This window comes from Carassius carassius, chromosome 9 (genome assembly GCF_963082965.1).
Source record: "Carassius carassius chromosome 9, fCarCar2.1, whole genome shotgun sequence".
In the NCBI taxonomy this organism is placed as follows: Eukaryota; Metazoa; Chordata; class Actinopteri; order Cypriniformes; family Cyprinidae; genus Carassius; species Carassius carassius.
Window position 1 is genome coordinate 27961901 of NC_081763.1, and position 21742 is coordinate 27983642.

The 21742-nt window shown below is 39.0% G+C and overlaps 2 protein-coding genes across 3 annotated transcripts; one reads left to right on the forward strand and one right to left on the reverse strand.

Annotated features, from left to right (window-relative positions):
* Positions 1-1328: 1328 nt before the first annotated feature.
* Positions 1329-5610, forward strand: LOC132148656 (uncharacterized). The gene is made up of 2 exons (XM_059557355.1): positions 1329-2309; positions 5510-5610. Exon 1 carries the CDS (start codon positions 1419-1421, stop codon positions 2304-2306), a length of 888 nt encoding a protein of 295 aa, XP_059413338.1. The 5' UTR covers positions 1329-1418; the 3' UTR covers positions 2307-2309; positions 5510-5610.
* Positions 5611-9233: 3623 nt separating this feature from the next.
* Positions 9234-20001, reverse strand: LOC132149487 (meteorin-like protein). 2 transcript variants are annotated; one of them, XM_059558779.1, is made up of 4 exons: positions 19580-19988; positions 16495-16883; positions 12770-12829; positions 9234-10102 (listed from the first exon to the last, which is right to left on the reverse strand). In XM_059558779.1, the coding sequence occupies exons 1-4, from the start codon at positions 19675-19677 to the stop codon at positions 9789-9791; spliced, it is 861 nt and encodes a 286-aa protein (XP_059414762.1). In that variant the 5' UTR covers positions 19678-19988; the 3' UTR covers positions 9234-9788. The 2 variants fall into 2 exon arrangements, with proteins under 2 accessions (XP_059414762.1, XP_059414763.1); XM_059558780.1 differs by lacking the exon at positions 12770-12829 and having other exon boundaries at positions 19580-20001.
* Positions 20002-21742: the final 1741 nt, after the last annotated feature.

Genomic DNA, 21742 nt, shown 5'->3' on the forward strand with positions numbered 1-21742 from the left:
AATGTCATTGACACAATCATGCCGATGAGTGATGCAGTGTCGTCTGAGAGCCCGAAGACCACGGGCATCCAATAAAGGTCTCCGGACTTGTCCCTTACGCACAGAGATTTCTCCAGTTTCTCTGAATCTTTTGATGATGTTATGCACTGTAGATGATGAGATTTGCAAAGCCTTTGCAATTTGACGTTGAGGAACATTGTTTTTAAAGTTTTCCACATTTTTTTTACGCAGTCTTTCACAGATTGGAGAGCCTCTGCCCATCTTTACTTCTGAGAGACTCTGCTTCTCTAAGACAAAGCTTTTATAGCTAATCATGTTACAGACCTGATATCAATTAACTAGATGTTCTCCCAGCTGAATCTTTTTAAAACTGCTTGCTTTTTTAGCCATTTGTTGCCCCCGTGCCAACTTTTTTGAGACCTGTAGCAGGCATTAAATTTTAAATGAGCTAATTAAGTGGATAAAAGTGTAAAATTTCTCAGTTTAAACATTTGCTACGTTATCTATGTTCTATTGTGAATAAAATATTGGCTCATGTGATTTGAAATTCCTTTAGTTTTCATTTTATTAAAATTTAAAAAACGTCCCAACTTTTCCGGAATTCGGGTTGTATATACTGCATTTACATATATCTACATATTATGTATGCTGCTAATAAGGCAGATTGTCACCATCTGTGGGCGGAGCTTCCATACTCCTACGTAAGAGTATGGAGAAATCTGGAACTGCTTGTTTGAAGAGACTGTTCATGATTTATGGGGATTATATAAAAAAGGAGTGGGTGGATTTTCATTATAGGTTCCATTATAGGTTGTTTATACACTGTGAATACACATTTGTATTCAAACACCTTATAGAAGTGAATTTTGCATATTAGGTCCCCTTTAAGATATTTTTGATGAAATCGAGAGCTTTCTGACCCTCCATAGACAGCAACATAATGACCACATTCAAGTCCCAGAAGGACATTATTAAAATAGTCCATTGTTATCAGTGGTTCAACCGTATAATTGTATGACGCTATGAGAATAATTTTTGTGTGCAAAGAAAACAAAAATAATGATATGATTCAACAATTTCTCAGCCACCAGAAGAAACCGCTGATGTCACATGGATTATTTTAACAATGTCCTTACCATGTTTCATGGGCCCTGAACGTGGTAGTTAGGCTATCTATGAAATCAATTTTATACATCATCGTTTCCGTTTATATAACGTGTGAATATATCCTCTATTGTATTCTACAACAAAAACAATCAGAGCGCCTCGCTATTACTAGTTTTATTTTGATCTCCCGGGTCCGCTATTAGCTTTTAGCCCGTTAGCATCAGCAAGCGTGGTTGCGGCTAACTGCGCTTACATTGCTAATACTCTATTCACACACATTACCACTGCTGTACTCACTGTTACTTGCTTTAATGGCGGATGAATGTCTCCACTCTGTGCAGCTCGAGCTCGAGGCCGTGGGGAAGCAGATTCGCGACCTGGAGGAAAGGCAGGCCCAGCTGAGAGAGCGGATAGCCGCGCTGGAATCATCCCGGGCTGACGCTCACAAGTCCGGGGTAAGTATACAGCGTGTTGCTAACAGTCCCACCACGTCTACTCCGTGTGTTTCTCTGCACAGGCCCGTTGCACCCAGGACGCGATCTTCCCAGATGTCCTTCACTGCGACGCCGGGACACCACGGACCCTGGGTGCATCCACAGCGGAGGACGCGAGCCGGGTCCCGGGCGACGACTTCTCTCCCTCCTGCCTTCGACATCTCCATCCGGAACCGCTTCGCTCCCCTCCGCGAGACAGGACGCGACGCTGTGATCATCGGAGACTCCATCGTCCGACACGTAAGTGCTACGTTAGCCGAAGGTAAAGTGCACACTCATTGTTTGCCTGGTGCTCGTGTTCTAGATGTTTCTGCGCAGATACCGGCGATCCTGAAGGCCGAGGAGAGCCCCAGAGTGGTCGTGCTTCACGCCGGGGTTAACGACACCACGCTGCGGCAGACGGAGACGCTGAAGAGGGACTTCAGGAGCCTGATCGAGACGGTTCGCAGCACGACGCCCGCGGCGACGATCGTCGTGTCAGGACCACTGCCCACGTATCGACGAGGACACGAAAGGTTCAGTAGACTTTTTGCTTTAAATGAATGGTTGTTGTCATGGTGTAAAGAACAGAAACTGCTATTTGTTAATAACTGGAATCTTTTCTGGGAGCGTCCTAGGCTGTTTCGCGGTGATGGATTACACCCCAGCAGAGTCGGAGCGGAGCTTCTCTCTGACAACATCTCCAGGACACTTCGCTCCATGTGACTAGTGAGACAATTCTCTAATAACTATTATGATGACTTTTGTTCCACCCGCTTAAATGTTAAAAGTACTTGCGCTGTAAAAACTATTAAGATTGTGTCTGTTCCCCGAATAGTGAGGTCAAAATATAATGTAGGATCTAGAAAAAATCTTATCGTAATTAAACCAGAAAAATGTAAAGTAAATGAACAAAAACAATTTTTAAAGTTTGGGCTCATAAATATTAGATCACTCACACCCAAAGCAGTTATTGTAAATGAAATGATCACAGATAATAGTTTTGATGTACTCTGCTTGACTGAAACCTGGCTAAAACCAAATGATTATTTTGGTCTAAATGAGTCTACTCCACCAAACTACTGTTATAAGCATGAGCCCCGTCAGACTGGTCGTGGTGGAGGTGTTGCAACAATATATAGTGATATTCTCAATGTTACCCAGAAAACAGGATACAGGTTTAACTCTTTTGAAATACTTCTGCTAAATGTTACACTGTCAGACATGCAAAAGAAATCTAATGTATCTCTTGCTCTGGCTACTGTGTATAGACCACCAGGGCCGTATACAGAATTCCTAAAAGAATTTGCAGATTTCCTCTCAGACCTTCTAGTTACAGTTGATAAGGCGCTAATCATGGGAGATTTTAATATTCACGTTGATAATGCAAATGATACATTAGGACTTGCGTTTACTGACCTAATAAACTCCTTTGGAGTCAAGCAAAATGTCAACGGGCCCACTCATCGTTTTAATCATACACTAGATTTAATTATATCGCATGGAATCGATCTTACTGCTATAGATATTGTACCCCAAAGTGATGATATTACAGACCATTTTCTTGTATCGTGCATGCTGCGTATAACTGATATTAACTATATGTCTCAGCGTTACCGTCTGGGCAGAACTATTGTTCCAGCCACCAAAGAAAGATTCGCAAATAACCTGCCTGATCTATCTCAACTGCTACTTGTACCCATAAATACACATGAATTAGACGAAATTACTGACAACATGGGCACTATTTTCTCTAATACATTAGAAGCTGTTGCCCCCATCAAATTGAAAAAGGTTAGAGAAAAACGTACCGTGCCATGGTATAACAGTAATACTCACTCTCTCAAGAAAGTAACTCGTAGTCTTGAACGCAAATGGAGAAAAACTAACTTGGAAGTTTTTAGAATTGCATGGAAAAACAGTATGTCCAGCTATAGACAGGCTCTAAAAACTGCTAGGGCAGAGCATATCCACAAACTCATAGAAAATAACCAAAACAATCCAAGGTTTTTATTTAGCACAGTGGCTAAGTTAACAAATTACCAGACGCCACCTGATTCAAATATTCCACCAACGTTAAATAGTAATGACTTTATGAATTTCTTCACTGATAAAATAGATAACATTAGAAATACAATAGTGAATTTAGATTCTACAGCGTCTAACACTTCAGTTTCATCCATCGCACCCAAAGATAAACTGCAGTGCTTTACAACTATAGGACAGGAAGAGCTAAATAAACTTATCACTGTATCTAAACCAACAACATGTTTATTAGATCTTGTACCCACTAAATTACTAAAAGAGCTGTTACCTGTAGCCGAAGAACCGCTTCTCAATATCATTAACTCGTCATTATCTTTAGGTCACGTCCCAAAACCATTCAAGCTGGCGGTTATCAAGCCTCTTATTAAGAAACCAAAACTAGATCCTAGTGTACTGGCAAATTATAGGCCTATTTCAAATCTTCCATTTATGTCTAAAATTTTAGAAAAAGTTGTGTCTGCTCAATTGCGCACCTTCCTGCATAAAAATGATCTGTATGAAGAATTTCAGTCAGGTTTTAGGCCCCACCATAGCACAGAAACTGCACTTGTTAAAATTACAAATGACCTGCTCCTTGCGTCAGATCAAGGCTGCATCTCATTTCTAGTCTTACTTGATCTTAGTGCTGCGTTCGACACCATAGATCATGACATACTCATAGATCGATTACAAAACTATACAGGTATTCAAGGGCAGGCTCTAAGATGGTTTAGATCCTACCTGTCGCTACCATTTTGTTTACTTAAATGGGGTGTCATCTCATTTATCATCAGTAAAATATGGAGTGCCACAAGGATCCGTCCTAGGTCCCCTTCTATTTTCAATATACATGTTGCCCCTTGGTAATATTATTAGAAAATACGGAATTAGCTTCCATTGTTATGCTGATGATACTCAGCTATATATCTCAACGAGACCAGATGAAACTTCCCAATTATCTAAGCTAACAGAGTGTGTTAAAAATGTAAAAGATTGGATGACAAATAATTTTCTCCAATTAAATTCGGATAAGACAGAGATATTAATTATTGGACCAAAAAACACTACACAGAATCTTGTAGATTACAATCTGCAACTAGACGGATGTACTGTTACTTCCTCTACAGTCAGAAATCTGGGTGTTATATTAGACAGCAATTTGTCTTTTGAAAATCATATTTCCAATGTTACAAAAACTGCATTCTTCCATCTTAGAAACATTGCCAAGCTACGAAACATGTTATCTGTTTCTGATGCAGAAAAGTTAGTTCATGCATTTATGACCTCTAGACTGGACTATTGTAATGTACTTCTAGGTGGTTGTCCTGCATCTTCAATAAACAAGCTACAGGTAGTCCAAAATGCAGCAGCTAGAGTCCTTACGAGGTCAAGAAAATATGATCATATTACCCCAATTTTACAGTCTCTGCACTGGCTACCTATTAAGTTCCGAATCAGTTACAAATTATCATTACTTACCTATAAGGCCCTAAATGGTCTAGCTCCTGCGTACCTAACTAGCCTTCTACCACGCTACAACCCATCACGCACCCTAAGGTCACAAAACGCTGGACTTTTGGTAGTTCCTAGGATAGCAAAGTCCACTAAAGGAGGTAGAGCTTTTTCACATTTGGCTCCCAAACTCTGGAATAGCCTTCCTGATAATGTTCGGGGTTCAGACACACTCTCTCTGTTTAAATCTAGAATAAAACACATCTCTTTCGCCAAGCATATGAAAAATGTATCTTTTAAATTGTGAGTGTAGTTGCATCTGATCAAATGTGCATTTTTATTCTTTAGCTTGTGTTAAACTAATTTTACTTTGTTGGAACATCAGCTATGCTAATGATGTCTCTATTTTGTTTCTATGTTTTGCCACGGGATTTACATCCCGTGGTAACTAGGATTTACACAAGCTCCAGTCTGGATCCAGAACACCTGAGAAGAGATGATGCTGACCCTCAGAGGACCCCAGATGATCCTAACCTTGAATCAACAACAGAACTAAATAATTATTGCTACATGTGTGACTGCATCATATGATAACTATTAATTAATAATATTGATAGTTCATCGTCTAGCTGACTACGTCTTGTATTATTATTATTTTTTATTTTTTCTAAAATCCTGTCAAACGTGCACAAACTACTAGCTACTACTAAATATTGTAGAAACATAATTTTCTGTAAAGTTGCTTTGTAACGATTTGTATTGTAAAAAGCGCTATACAAATAAACTTGAATTGAATTGAATTGAATGTGTTTGGAATGACATGAAGGTGACTAATTATAACAGAATTAAATTTTTTGGCTGTAATATCCCTTTAAACTCTGAATAAAACAGTAAAATGATTCCAGATACCTTCTAATCAAAATTGTTCTTATTTTCGATTAAAATGAACAATACTGACGTCAATAAGAGCAGCAGACAAAATGCTAATTCATTCTCTGACAGTAGGTGGTGCTTTTATACAGCGGTTACCATGGTTACCCCTGTAAACAAAGCAGCACTGCACATATGAACCTTACTTTATTAGGCGTTATAAGGACATAACATGAGAAATTGTCAACAAAAGCTTTCTGAAGTTAGTTTGATTTCCCCTTTCCAATGTCGACTAGCAGTAGTAGTTTCGATAAATTGACTAGTCTCGCACATCCCTACTTTTATATTCGTTAACTTTTTGAAGTGTCAAAGTTGTGGTGTAATGGACTTTAAATGGGGGGACTGAAAAAAAGTTTCACTAAAAATACATTTGTGTGTGTTTCGGAGATAAGCATTCTTATGTGTTTGACGAAAGACATGTTTAACCACGTTTCAACTTATTTCGTTTACCAAAAATCTGGAAGACATTGGTTGTACAGTCCAACCAGTTGGCAAAGGTTTCTGCTCGGTCTTAAAATCATTGTTTATGCCAAAAAGTTCATAAAGACATCATAAATGTAATCCATATTAATCAAGTGGGTTAATCCAAAGGTTTTTGACTGAGCGCCTGCCTGTAAATGACGAGAGAATTTGAAATTAAAGTTTTAAAAATTAAATTTCGTTTTTTTGGAAGGTCATTCTGCAAGACTTTATCGGTGTATCTGGGCCATAGGTCATTTTCCTCAGTTTGTATAAAAGTCTACATCAACAACTAAACAGTAGCAATATAGCATCAGGGTCAGCGTCTAGTTCCTGAGGGAATATCTTATCCATAAACCCCAAACATACTTCACAATGCGGTCAGGATGCACTTGGAGAACGTCGCCAGTAAGGCATTCAAAGCGCCGGTGCAAATGGACAACCACGCTTCTTTTCTTTTCTGTTCCCTTTTACCCCGTAGGAGCGAGGGTTTGCTGCGCCGCAACGTTGTCATGGGAGCACTGTTTGCATTTCCCAGTGAGCGATTCCAGGGCTGCTGCCGTTGGACTGGAATTCAGTCTCTCCATTGAGTACAGATCAGCCTGCAAAAGCAATTGTCTAGTTGTGGCCACTCACTGAGAAACATTATGGGTGTGTTTCTGTCAAAAGTAAAGCAGAGCAAGATGGAGCAAAGCAAAACTCCCAGCAAAAACCAAAAGACTATGATGACTTTTTTTAAACGACATACTCTCATTCTGTTTGGAGTTGTATGTTGAAATAGATGGCTTGAAAATGAGCCACAAGCATCAGGACTGCTCAGATTCTTAGTCCACATGGCCCGCTTCTCCATTTTGTGTGGCATCACAGGGCTCTATTGAAGCCGTCTAATTCTCTCAGAACGGCCCGGCTCACACAAAGAGCCCTTTCACTCTGACCTTGACTGAGCGCCTCCCTGGGCTCCGCAGCAACCCGTGGAGAGGAATCCGCTCCAGTCTGCTTCCAGTGAATGATAACTCTCCGGTATGGCTGGAAAAACAGAAGTAATGCAGTTCATATGGAGCTGGACCAATAGACCAACCACCAACACCAGCGTGAAAGCCTGGTATTTCTCGGAGGGAGTCCAGATGGAAGTGAAGCCATGCACAATGCTCAATGGATAAAGCTCGTTATGCATCATGTTCTTGATTAAATAATAACGGGAGTAGAGGAGGTTGGTTGGTTAATCACAAACATGAGGCCGCTATACAATGACAGAGGTATTATGTTAGAGAAGGAAGTATTTATGAAATGTTTAAAAATATTCATTCACAGTTGTTCACATACATCTCATGGAATCTGCAAAATGTCAATAATAAAAAAATGGACCGTAACTGTTATGCTTTTTTGTTATATTTGCAATTTAATCAAAAAAATGTATAACACTTTGATGTAAGTTTTGGAAAGCCAAGGAAACACTTGAGGATTTTTTTGTTGTTAGGGTAAACAGGAACATGAAAATAATCTGTTGTAGTTTCTGTTCACCACTATGAATGTTTACCCAACCATAAGTCCGTAAGCAGGATGATTGGTATAAATTGTTCTTATTTTGTTTTCTGGGAAACTTGCAAATATCTTATGATGGGCATTACTTAAAAAAAATAAAAATAAAAATAAAAACTTTAATTAGTACAGTTTCCCAGATCATCCTGTTTTCACCCCCACACTTAAGGCAATGTGTTTATTTTGCGCATTAGTAAACATTAGCAGCTTTTGTAACAGCTGCATAAGAGTCCCTCAAATTTCCTCAGTGTCAAAAGATGGATCTCAAAATCATAATCAATGGTCAATATGCAGAAGATTCTGGAAAACCAAAGAATGTGCAGGACCTGACTCATGAACAACTATCACAAAACAGCACTATTACATATTTACCATATACATTTTTGAATGGATGTATTAAGTATTAAGTTTTTGAAATATTTAATTTGTTTAAAGTCAGATATTATTTTCCACTGGACTACATATAAACATATGTTATGTCGAAAAGCTTATTTAAAGCTGTACTAAATGAAAAAAAAAAATGTAATTTTTATGATTCCTCTTATTTTTCAAATTATTAACATCTTGTAGATTCTGCAAATAAAATACATTTATATATAAACTTATACCAGAGATTGCAAAATTGTTTTTGTACCCTGAAGGTGTATGGAAAACACTTTTTGTTTCATAGAAAATTATTGGAGCATAATATAACTCAAAACATTACTAACCGGTTATTAACCAAGTTTCCTATCTGTAACACATAAAAAAGAATGTTGTAAAGATATTCAGAAAAAAATGTCAGTTTCAATTTTGTGTTTCATTTCAAATAAAACAAGTCATACAAGTTTGAACCAACATGAGGACCAGTACATGATGACAAAATTTACATTTTTGTGTTTGTGTATTGGGCATGACTGATACTATAAATTGTGTGGTTTGCACTTGTAGAGGAGAGGTGTGATATTACCTTTCTAAGTAATCTGATTCATAATTTTAACCTGATGGATGATAAAATTAGTGAGAAAAAATCTAACAGTTACATTGTAGTATAATTTAAGCAATATCTAGAGATCAGAATATCATTCAGACTTGGGGAGGAGCTCTCGCATGTTAAAACCCCAGTAAACTGTGACCATATAAAAGTAGTAAATAAAAGGTTTACTAAATTTTTGGACACATTTCATAGATTACTTATTTCAAAATGGATGGCAGAGAACTACACCATGGCCTAATTTATATATATAAAAAAAAAACACAGGCACACGATTTGATTCCAAAGAGAAAAAAAAAATACTTTTAATCCTTGGAAAGACATATTTGCAATTGAACAGCCTGAAGACAAAACACAGGCAGGAATTGCACTTCAAATTCTCTTAAAAAATAAAAATTTTAAAGCAGGCTTTTTCATCAATATATTTCTATCATAGAAACAACTGCAAAACTGTACATCAAGCTTTTTACAAAGCATTTGTGACTTCCGTTTTAGAATGATCTTTTCACATTTTTACACATTCATCAGCCAGATCTGCTACATTTTGATCGCAAGAAAAAAAAAATCAGGAATATCAGTCTTAAGACATTTTGGGAGAAATCAGCATTGGCTTAGTAAATTCAAGTCCAACTTCAGTTGTCTTTGCGAGATGTTTTAAGAGCATGAGTCACATCTCTGGCAATGCTGGGACAGCAGGTTTCTGCGTCAGTATTGCAGTCTATACAGATCTAAACTGCCTCTGTCTGCAGACACAAACAAAAGACAGACAGTTGCTCGCAGGGTCACAGCTCCTCCCGACGAGGTGGACCATGTGGTTTCCTGGAAATAATTCAGTCTGTGTCCAAATGACATGGGTTGGTCCGTTGCCGTTGTGCGTCCTGATACACCCTAAGGAAGTCCTTGTACCGTGGCGCGCAGCTGAGCCAGGCCTCTCCGAATCGCACAGTCCCAGTGAAGAGGAATTCACCCTCCCCTAGTTTAACCCCGCACTGCCTGGGCATCTTCACAAAGCCTGTCCAGCGTTTGGCCCGGCCGCCTCCTGAAACAAACACATGTGTCTTCTGTCTGTAAAGGCCACTCAGGGACACAGTGACAGAGGTCTGGTCGTCAGTCTCTGCCACACCAAGAATACTGCCTCGCGCCACTGAAGAGGGAAAAATAAAAATACAACTTTGTAAGAAAAACAGTCGTTTTTATCCACAATGACTGCAATGCATAGCAAATTGGGCCACCAATCTTTAAAGATTTTAATGGAATTTTCTCTTGACATAATTTCTTAAAAAACACTTTATTTTGAGGACCAATTCTCACTATTAAAGGGTTAGTTCACCCCAAAATTGAAAATTAGCCAATAATTTACTCACCCTCAAGTCATCCTAGGTGTATATGACTTTCTTCTTTCAGATGAATCCAACCAGAGTTGTATTAAAAACTGTCTTTGATCTTTCAAGCGGTTTAATGCCACTCAATGGGTGCTGCAGTGCATCAGTCCAAAACAAGTGAAATAAAAATCGCCCATCCTTAATAAAAAGTGCCCTTCTTTAGCGAATGTATTTTTTTCGTTTTTGTAAGAAAAATAACCATATTTAAAATGTAATGATAAATTTAATCTAGCTTGCGCTCACACGGAAGCAGTTTCGGGGGAATAATATATGAGTTCAGCTTTGCACATGCGCCGCTCAGAAGTGATGAACGCGGAAGCGCAGGGGAGAGATCCAAACAAAACAATGGCCACTAATTAGAAGTACAAAACAAGGATTTGTAAAGAAGAATGTTGGAGGGTTTCAACATAAGCCAAGAGAAGACTGGTTTTCCTTTGCTGAAGTAAGGAAACTTTGCTTCCTTTGCTCCAGTAAGCAAATGTCGGTTTTCATGAGACTCACCAGCACATGTGCAATTCTGACCTCAAACGTCATTCCCTCGGAATTGCTTCTGTTTACAACTATTGGTGCAAGCTACATTAAAGTGATTATTACGTTTTGAATATGGAAATTTTTCTTACAAAAAGGCATCGATTCGCTATAGGAGGACTTTGTTCATCCCCCGGAGCCATTGTTTTTTATGGAAGGGCTCTTTTTATTTCACTTCTTCTGGACTGAAGCACTGCAACAATCGCTGAGTGCCATTAAACAGCTTGAAAGATCAAAAACTATTTTTAATATAACTCCGACTGGATTCATCTGAAAGAAGAAAGTCATATACACCTAGGCTGCCTTGAAGGGGAGTAATTTATGGGCTGATTAAAATATTTGGGTGAACCAACCCTTTAACTTGTTGCTTATTAGCATGAATTTTACTTACATATTGGCTGTGTACTCATAAAGCAAATATTAATGCCTTATTCTATTTTCTATTGTATTTAAAAACATTAAGTCCAGTAGGACCATGCGCCTAGGTATCTTAAGAATTTTTTTTCAGAATTTTAAAACTTTTGTCTAAAACAATGCAGGTAGAGCTTAGATAAATATTACAGAATTACAGAACAACTGTTTTTCAGTGTCATACTGATACTGGAGTGCTAATACGATGATGACATAATATATTGATATTAATTATTTCTTATTAGAAATTATTATATTTTATTAATAAAGTGTGTAATTTAACTTTGATGTTAGCTTGAGAAAGCCTAGTCTGTAAGATAGACAAATAGTTTTTTAGATTGATTTTGAAGATGGATTATGAAGAGCCTTGGCTCATTTTAACATTGTCAATTTAATTTGATGCAATTTTTTTGGAGTTTTGTTTATCGATTTAAAAAAAATCCTAAATCCAATCTTCTAGATCAGCCATTTGTTTTGTATTATTATTCCACTGCCCTACATCTCACATTTTTAAACACAAAAACGTGTTCTTTGTGAATGTTTATTCTCAAAATACTGAATGATAATAATAGGATTAAATAGTAGCTATATATTATTTCTCAAGCCAACATAATTGGCATTAAATGAATGTTTATTTTCCACAATGTTTCCTCAATCTATTAACAAGGCTGTCGGCCGATTTTCCAAACCTGAGAGACCCCACACACGGCGATAAAAAATCACGGGTCTAACAGTTTTGGTCGTACAGTGTGTGGTGTGCAGCCACACGGCAAAATCAACACATCACACACGAACGGATTTGACTCCCGAGCATTCCCAGGTCAGACGGGAAATCTCGCAAAATCCCTCGAGATCAAACGTGACTTCAGAGTAAACAATCATGGCGGACGAAGAGGATGCAGTGGCCATAGTTTGTGCTTTGTTTGTAACCGAAAAAAAGCATAAGAAAAACAAGAAAAGGCGATGGTCAAAGAAGTGGAGACAAAGTCCTCCATCTCCGAAGTCCACCGGACTTTCTGGTGCGCCATGCCGCCGGCTGTTTTGATTTTGTTTGCCCTCTTCCGGTACTTCCCGACGTCCTTCCGAGCAGAGGAGAGCAGTCTTAACACACCACACATGGCAGGAATATCTGATCAGATTATTTTACGATAATCGGAGCATCCTTAAGATTGTCGGAAGGTGTCAATCGGGGCTAAAATCGGCCTAATTATCCTGCCGTGTGAACCAGGCTTAAGGGTCAAATACTGCCCTATTAACTGGCTGGTGTGTCTGTGGTCCATTTATCAGGCTATAATATTCCTAAGATACAAATTCTGCAGCGATTTTAATCGGTAGGATCTTATTCTTATTATCTCATTCTTTTTGAAGAGTCTTATTTGAGTGTTCCTGGAACTCAAACAGTTGCCTGGTGGGAAGGATGCTTTCTGACCAAACTATAATTGAAATTCAAGAGCTAATTTAATTTGATTTCTTTTTAAGATGTGACTTACCAAAGTCACTGGTGCAAGCGGCCAGGAGGACCTCCGCATCTGTACAGGGTTGGCAGGGTGCTGTGGAAAGATAACAGAACAACAAAATCAGACCAAACACAGCCAAAGCTTGATGGTAAAGCAACAGCAAAAACAATCCCATGTGCATAATGTAGCATGTTGATTTTCTTTTTAACAAAAAACAGCACACTGATGCATCTACACCCGCCTCATGGATTTTAAAAGACATAATTAATTTCTGCTGCAGATGGTTATTTATTGAGCGTGCAGAAGCCAACTTTAGCATCATGGCTTGTCGGCTTCTAAACAAACAGAGATGTGGGGCACCCCACGAGAAAGGGCTTCTCTTTAAAAAAACAAACAAAAAAAACATATGTAGTTGGTGCAGAGGAGGGAAACAACTCGACCCTTCCCCCTCTAGAAAAACACTGACAGACACTCACCGCGTCCTCACACCCCAACGCAAATGAGATCCAGCTGAGAAGGACTCCAACAAGGAGCAGAGACTGCAAGGCCTAGTAGCTCTGGGTCCAAAACAAAAACAAAACATCCAGAGGAGCCAACGATGCACAGCACTTCCACTTGTGCCAACATTGTCGAGTGAGTAGAACACTCTACTATTTTACAACCCATAAGGACATATGACAAGAGACACTTCATTGATTTAAAGTGGCTGCAGAGTCCTGTGACTGCTAGAAAGCAATCAGTGTAACCTAAACACTGGCAGCACCGGGTCAGCTTTGATCAGTGCGTTTCTCTATCCAAATAAATCAGGCCAGTCTCGTGGCTCTGGGGTCATTACAGCCCCCACGTGCAGATATAATCCAGCACGTTTGTCTGGAGGGTCTCAACTCTTTCAGGGTTGCAGCAGGGCAGGGCTGGGCGAGTGATTGGGTGATTCAGGTGGCTGGGTGGAGGGGTTTATGGGTATTTTACGGGTTTATGGGTTGTGGTCTGTGGGCAAGGGCAGGTGTGTCTCACAGCCAAAAGTTTAGCTCTCTATTAGTGCAGGTGGACTAAGGGGCTTTAAAAAGTTTTCCGAAAGTATAACAACTACATTTCTCCTAAAGTGAGTGGTGGCTGGACGTTCAAAACTCAGTGTTATGGGTGGAATATAAGTCAAGTCATTGACCCACATAAAACTAAATGCAATGGCCATTTACAGTGTAGGCTGATAGACTGATTAAATAATAGCAAGCTACCTTTACTTTCACTGCATATTGGGCGTTCCAATGGAAAGTGGGCAAAGCAACTGATCTGTATCAAAACCATGATCGGTTGATCCTGACCCTTCACATATGAGCACAATAGGTCATGTCTGTTAAGGAAACTGGGCGAGGAGAGCAGACCAGAGGTTGGCTGTGTTGTAACACAAGAAACATCGCACCACCAACAGGGCCAGAGGTCATCCAGGAATCAGCTATGTAACAGCTGGCCAAAACTCCAAAGCGGGTGATCGCTCAGAACTCAGAAGAGTTTTGATGTAAATCGTTAACTGCCACCATCTTTCACATTCTGAACGCTAAAGCCACACTTAAAGCACAGATGGGTTTTTTCAAAAGCTTTGCAGAAGATCATATGCAAAAGTTGGAACCACAGGAATGGGCTGGCAGTAGAGTCAGCAGCCCTCGCTGCCCTGAATTAATGCAATAGTGCTGGGATCACAACAACTTCACACACTGGCAGGGCAAAAGGGGGAAGATAGTGTCCCTGCTACATCTGGTCCCTCTGCATTCCATGCTAATGGAGAAAAGATTCATATGCCACTTTCCCTGCGTCCCAACCACTTCAGAGAGGCGGAAAGAAAAGTAATGAAGGAAAAAGTGAGGGAGGGGAACCCAGAGAGACAGGGGAAAAGAGGAAGAGGAAGGGAGTAGGGAAAAAAGATGGAGATAATATGTCCTCCCAACAGCTGGTCTAAGACACATTCCACAGTGATGGAAAGCAACTCAATTCCAGCACAGCAGGTCAACATTCATGAGTTGAATGTGTAAAAAAACCCACAAGCTCGGAAAAAGGAAAACAGGTCACCTTACAGATGTACCTGCTTAGATCACTGAAATCACAAACAGCAAACACATACATTGACATCACAGGCCACATTAAACCACACGTTAACGCCACACAGTCCCAAAACAGGGAAACTGTTTAAAGTTTCTCTGCTTTACACTGTATCTATGCCTGCAAAATACAGCTGTTTCTCAGAGCCAGATTTACATGGCAGTTATTAATTCATACCCCCCTGAGGGGGGAAACACACTTGTTTTGGAGAGGAAAAACAGACTTGTTATATGATGGATCTACACTGCTTCAGGCCATTCATTTCTTCGGTTTTGGCAGGTGCACTGCTTGAAATTTAATTTCTGAAAATAAGCTGAATGTTTAACATGCTTTGCCGGTGTAAATTGCAACGAGGCGCTTGTGACATCCTATTGTGAGACTTCGCGGTTCAGGACCACACGTCCCGAAAAACACAGTCGGAAAACGAGGTTCAAATCAGTATCATTTTCCAGAGCAAATATGAGCACAGATCCAACATGTCAACATCACAGAGGGGAGGATGTTTCCTGAGGTAAAGATATCATCTGTTGGTGGGCATGAAAACATTGGCTTCGGATTGCATACTTTTTAAAATAAACAAACCCTCTATATTGCATGCATTAAAGGGATAGTTCACCCAAAAATTTAAATTACCCCATAACTGAACTGTTAAAAACTGTCTCACACAGAACCAGGGGGTGAATAAAGAAGCCTCCTGAGGTGAATCAATGTGTTTTTGGAAGAAAAAATATCCCTATTTAAAACTTTATAAACCGTGATCTCTTGCTTCTGCTAACTGTCATAGCACAAGGTCCGGTGAGAATATGCTAGTCTCGCGAGAACCAACGTTTGTTACTTTAGCAAAGGCAAACAAGTCTCCTCTTGGCTTATATTGAAATCATTCAACATTTTCTTTACAACTCTTTATTTTGTACTTCTAATTTGTGACCAGTGTTTAGCTATCCACCGGAATGAATGCGCATTTTTATTATGGATGGATGCACTTTATTGGATTTCTTTTGGGCTATTGACAAAAAACACCCACTCACTGCCATTTTAAATTTTGGAAAAGACAGGATATTTTTTATATTACTCCAATTGGATTCCTCTGAATGAAGAAAGTCATATAACCTATGATGGCTTGAGGGTGAGTAAATTATGGAGTCATTTTAATTTTTAAGCAAGGATGTATTAAATAAATCAAAAGTGACAGTAAAGACTTTTTTAATGTTAAAAAGATGTCTATTTGAAATAATTATCAAATAAACCCTGAAAAAAAAAATCATGGCTTTCAATGTTGATAATAAAAGAACTGTTTCTTGAGCAGAAAAACAGCATATTAAAATGATTTCTGAAGGATCATATGAAACTGAAGAACGAATTACATTTGAACATATATTACAATAGAAACTTATTTTAAATTGTAATAGTTAATATCATTAAAATAATATTTCACAATATTACTGTTTTGCTGTATTTTTTATCAAATAAAAGACTTTAAAGAATCCATTGGACTTTTAGTCTGACAGCTTTGAGACAATTTTCTGTTCTACATATTTCCAAATACTACTTTACTCCTTAAATTGGACAACAAAAACATGTTCATTTCTATTTCAGGAAATACATCACATGAAATAAAACTCTGCTTGTCAAGCAAGTCTTTAAAGATCAAGAGAACCTCATACCAGATAATGACTGTGGATCTGCTCCTGGTCTGTGGTTGACCAGCTCGTACTGGAAGGCTGTGATTTTTCGGCTGATGTCTCTTTGAGGCACTGCCTCAATGAAGAGCGCCCCGTCCTGAATACTGAAACAGTGCACTCTCCCCTCTGCCTGATCTTCCTCACGGAGGAGCAGTCGCAGTTTGCCTAGCCGGTCCAGGTAGATGTGGGTCCCGCTGGACTCCTTAGAGGGTTTGATGCAGATGGACAGAAGAGATGCCGCTGGGGACAGTGTGTTTGGACGCAGGTTGACGATGATGGCCCCTGTGGGGTAAAGCCACTCCAGGAACCCCTGGGCACAGCGGAGATACACCTGTTCCACATCCCGAGTGTGTCCCTCATGTGTCAGTCCACTACAAGAAAGGAGAAAGAAGATATAAGCTCTGTTCTAGAACACCTACAGTTTTTTTGTTTATGGCTGTTGCCAACAATATAGAGCCAGGGTGCCAGTGGCCGATATAAAGTCTATAAATATGATACCAAACCACTTAGTTTAATGTAAATAACAACATTTATTTACATAATATTTAGTAAAATAACTAAACATATATACCATTAAAAGAGCAAGTTTTTCATTCTATGTTTTAAAAAATATGTATAAACAAATATTTCTAACACAGTGAATATTAATTAAATATGACAGTTCAACACTGTCAATAAAAGTCCCAATTCTGACACAAATGATATTTAAGCCATGGCAATATATATCATTCAACCACTAGAGCAGATCATCTCAAAATGGATGAAAATATGGGCCACTATCAATCTATCACTGGTAAAACTTCACATTTTAATCAGATTAGTCTACTTTTTATCAGCAGACTTCAGTAATGGATGGAATACAGTTATAATCCATATTTCTCTTGACTTTGTCTTCCATCCCGGAGGAGTTTTGTTCACTAAGTGCAATCATTCTGGGTGAATTCAGCCAAGACAAACAATTTCAAAAGGCAGCATAATTTTGCTGGCTACTGTCTGGAAGCAATTGTATGATGCCTTAAAATACTAGAAGGGAAATAGTAGGCTGTCCAACAGGCTTTGGAATGGAGCAATCATGAACACTGTGATATATTACTCACCAAATTCTGACATCCAGTTATTGCTGGTTAACTTTTACAAATAACCACTTAACAGGCCTTAGATTAAATAAAGCAAGCCAACCTGTTTTGAAGCAAATGACGGGTAATCCCCCAAACAATGATGGTTGGACCTTCAATAAGCTTTAGTTTAGTGGCCTTTTACGTGCAACACAGCAAAGGAAACTTCGAACATTAGGGTGATTGTTCTGAAATGTCTGCGTCAAGGCCGAGTCCAAAGCTGAAGCTCATATGAAAGAAAAGCTTTTCTCAGTGCAGGAAGAATGAAGTTAATGTCTTTTCACACAAGGTGTTAAGACCCACGCGCAAGGCTTGCTGCATGACCAGTCACGTGCAAGCATGCGCACACACATACACATTAACCGTCTCTCATTTTTCTTCTCTCCTTTCCAACGTTTTTGGCAAGAGCCAGCACTGGCATCCTGCCGTGGGTAGGATTTTTGAAACGCAAGTCAATGGTTCCTTGGACACACAGGCCTCTCTGCAGACAAGTGCAGAGACAGTAGCCGAACCCGGAGCATGCAAGTGCAAATGCAGGTCACGCAGTGAACCTCCCCTCGCTTTCAACTCCTCGAAAAGACGAGGAGCTGCATGTCCGGGCAGCAGTCCTGCCGCTGTCCACCGGCCACACAAAAGACTCTCTCCGCTACTTTTAGGCATCATCTTTGGTTCCGCGCCTTGACTCTGCTGTCAGTTGGGCAGAAAATGAACCATCTGCTTATGAAGCCTCCAGCGGTTCTTCAATCAGAGATGAATTTAGGCCTGCTGCAAGACCCCAGATTACACTCTCACCAAAATGAAAGGTGAAAACCAAAACTCAAGCGGAGCCTGGGGTGACACATGTGCGGAGCAGACACGCAAGCTGCCGTGTTCTCATTTATAAAAGCTCCTCTTTAATTAAGAGCATTTGAAATTCAGCTTTGCCGTAATGAGAGGCTGAACTCAGACCTGGCAAATCAACACCAGATTACGACTGTGCAGTCAGAGTACAGCGCATTAAGATGTATTACTGTAAAAAGATTTCACAGCAACCCTAAATAGGCCTATGCAATTTATTTTTTTTGAAGGAAGGGAGCTATTGTTCAGGAATAATAACAGACGTTGTTATGAGATGATGTTATGTGGCAGGGAAATCTGTTGCATGAACTAATCTCCTCATCAGTTAAATATTTATGACCAACCCAAACGATCAAAACGTCTTGCACATCTAGCAGCACATTGAGCTTGAAGGATTTAAAGGCCACCTTGATACCATATTATTATTGAAAACTAAAAGCACAGTATAAGCCTATGTGCAATAGCTTATTAACATAAAACGCCTGTAAACAAATAATAGAATAATTTGCCTATTACACATCAGGGATTAACATGGGTTTGGTTAAACCAGTGATCATAAATGAAATCACTGCACAGATAGTTTCTTATTTCAGGTTATGCCAGTGAGTATTAACATAGAGCAAAGCAGTAATTACAACACAGTAAATCTGAGTAAGAAAATAAAAACATAAATACGTACATACTATCATTAAAACAGAGAATATAATAATAAAATGTTAATTCATTGAGACAGGTGCTACAACCACTCATTACAATCACTAATAGGCCACTTAAAACCCACTAATAGCAAATACTACTATACTCAACACAACTAATATTAATATTAACCAATGTAACTAATCCTTCTGCTCATATTAACCCTAAAATAATAAATGTACTAATAATGTTAAATATTATTCCTTGTTATTATTATACTTATTTTAGTATAAAAACGTTTGTGTTAATTTACAACATTATCTCACCATTATTAATTGATCTACAGATTTAATCTTAGACTCTAAATACTTAAATCTGTAAATATAATACACTAAATTACATTTTTATTTTACACTGCCAAACTAGTAATAAGGAATCACTTGAATAATCTAAATCTAGATGTTTGAAGCGTGCCTCACCTGCCCCTCCAGCTGCACTGGTCGCTTGAGTACTGGGAGCGCGCAATCCGACACAGAAGCACAACCGACAGCAAATGCGCCAAGAACGGCGAGAGCATGTTTGTCCCGCCGCTGTCTACTTCTCCCCCAGCGCGATACTATGTAGCTCTGCTTTGCAAGTATGGAATAAAAAAAAGTCAAGCGTCGGTATTTTCTTCACTACATCGTGTTTTTCTTAAGTATCGTTTAACTTTTCTTTTTTTTTTTTTAGCGTGTAATTTACTCAACAAGCGCAGCTAATGCCAAAAGTCCGAGAAGCGCGTTGGCTCGCTCGCTTGCTCACTCCATGTCGCGCGCAGGCAGCAGCACTGAACAGCAGCGCTCTACTCGAGTGAAGACGGCGGTGACGAGCGGAGCAAACCGAGTACAGCGGCTCACTTAACTTTGAAGAGCGCGCATGCGCAAACCGCAGCAGTGCGTTCCTCCGGAGTTCAATGAACGCCTCAACTCAGATTCCTCTGCGCGTCACCGCCAGCTGACTGACACGAGACGCATGCGTAAAAGAGCCCAAAACACCGAAATTAAATGATTATTTGTTCATTGAGACGATTTGTAAAGTTACGGCACATTCATCACAATAATTAATATCGATGGTTTTAAGTAGGCTTGTTCTGACACATAATTAATTCATTCATTCATTCATCAAGGCAAACATTCAGTGGGTTCCAAAAATTTGAAAAACTACTAGTATTTGCATACTACACATGCTTGTTAAATGCGTCTAATTTAACACATACATTTTCATAAAATTTTCATTTCACATTTTAATTTTCATTAAAAACTATATGCTATAGCATGTAGTTTTTAATGAAAAAACTGATATATAATCAGCAAAAAATAGGAGTTAATTAATATATTAATACATTGTACATACGTTGTTGGAAGTATGTATAAATCAATGAAATTTGGAAAATTATTACAATAAGAAGAACTATGAAGAACTATGAAGGCTACTATGAAGAAAAGCAGCCTGCAAAGATAATTGTGTGTAATAACAGATTTAAACAACTCTCTTTCCGTCAGTAAGGCGTGTCATTATCAGTTGTGCTATAAACACGAATAATCAAAGCCTGTGGTTTTATGAGGAGGTGCATTTCATTTCTAAACCAGCTTACAGTTTTCACATAAGAGTTTTTCCTAGATAAAATGAATACTTAGTAAGGTAGTTGTTAAGTTTAGGGATGGAGTAGGATTAAGGGGTCTAAAATATGGTCATGCAGAATAAGGCATTAAAGGGATAGTTCACCCAAAAATGAAAATTTGATGTTTATCTGCTTACCCCCATCCAAGATGTAGGTGACTTTGTTTCTTTAGTAAAACACAAACTGAGATTTTTAAGTCAAACCATTGCAGTCTATCATGCTTATAATGTAAGTGGATGGGAATCACAGCTAAAACATACAATAAAACTAAAACTAAAATAAAAAACATACACAAACAAAACCAAGTTAAACCCTGCGGCTCATGATGATACAGTCCATTGATGTGTGAAGACACAAAACAATCGGTCATTGGTGAAAACTGTACAGTATTTATATAGTTTTTTTTACCTCTGATTCACTCAATGTCCGAACCGTTAGAACTCTCCTAAGTGCAAAAAAAAAAAAAAAAACATGTTTACAGCCTGGTTCAAAAAAAGATTTTTGGTCTATATAGTTACTTTTGCCCTTCACGACCACCGTAAGGGGGGTGATTTTTTTTTTTAACTCGTCTGTGTAAATTATATTAAGCCTTAAAGTTCTACATAATTAAGGGTGCGGCCTCTTGAGTGACAGGTGGATTGCCACTGCTGTCTTCAGCCACCAGCTCCCGCCTTTTTGCCCGTTTTTAATTATCGAGTGACGTGTTGCCAAGATGGCGATGGCCAGCTCCACCTACTTTTGGCTTCAAAAATAGTCTTCGGAAACCCTATGGGTGACGTCACGGACACTACGTCCATGTTTTTATACAGTCTATGGTCTTTACACATCAATGTATTGTCACAAGCCGCAGGGTTTAATTAGGTTTTGTTTGTGTATGTGTTTTATGTTTTAGCCGTGATTCCCATCCACTAATGCTGCGTTTCCACCAAAATTACCCGGAACAATTGTACCAGGAACTTTTTCCCCCAGGAACTATTTCCCC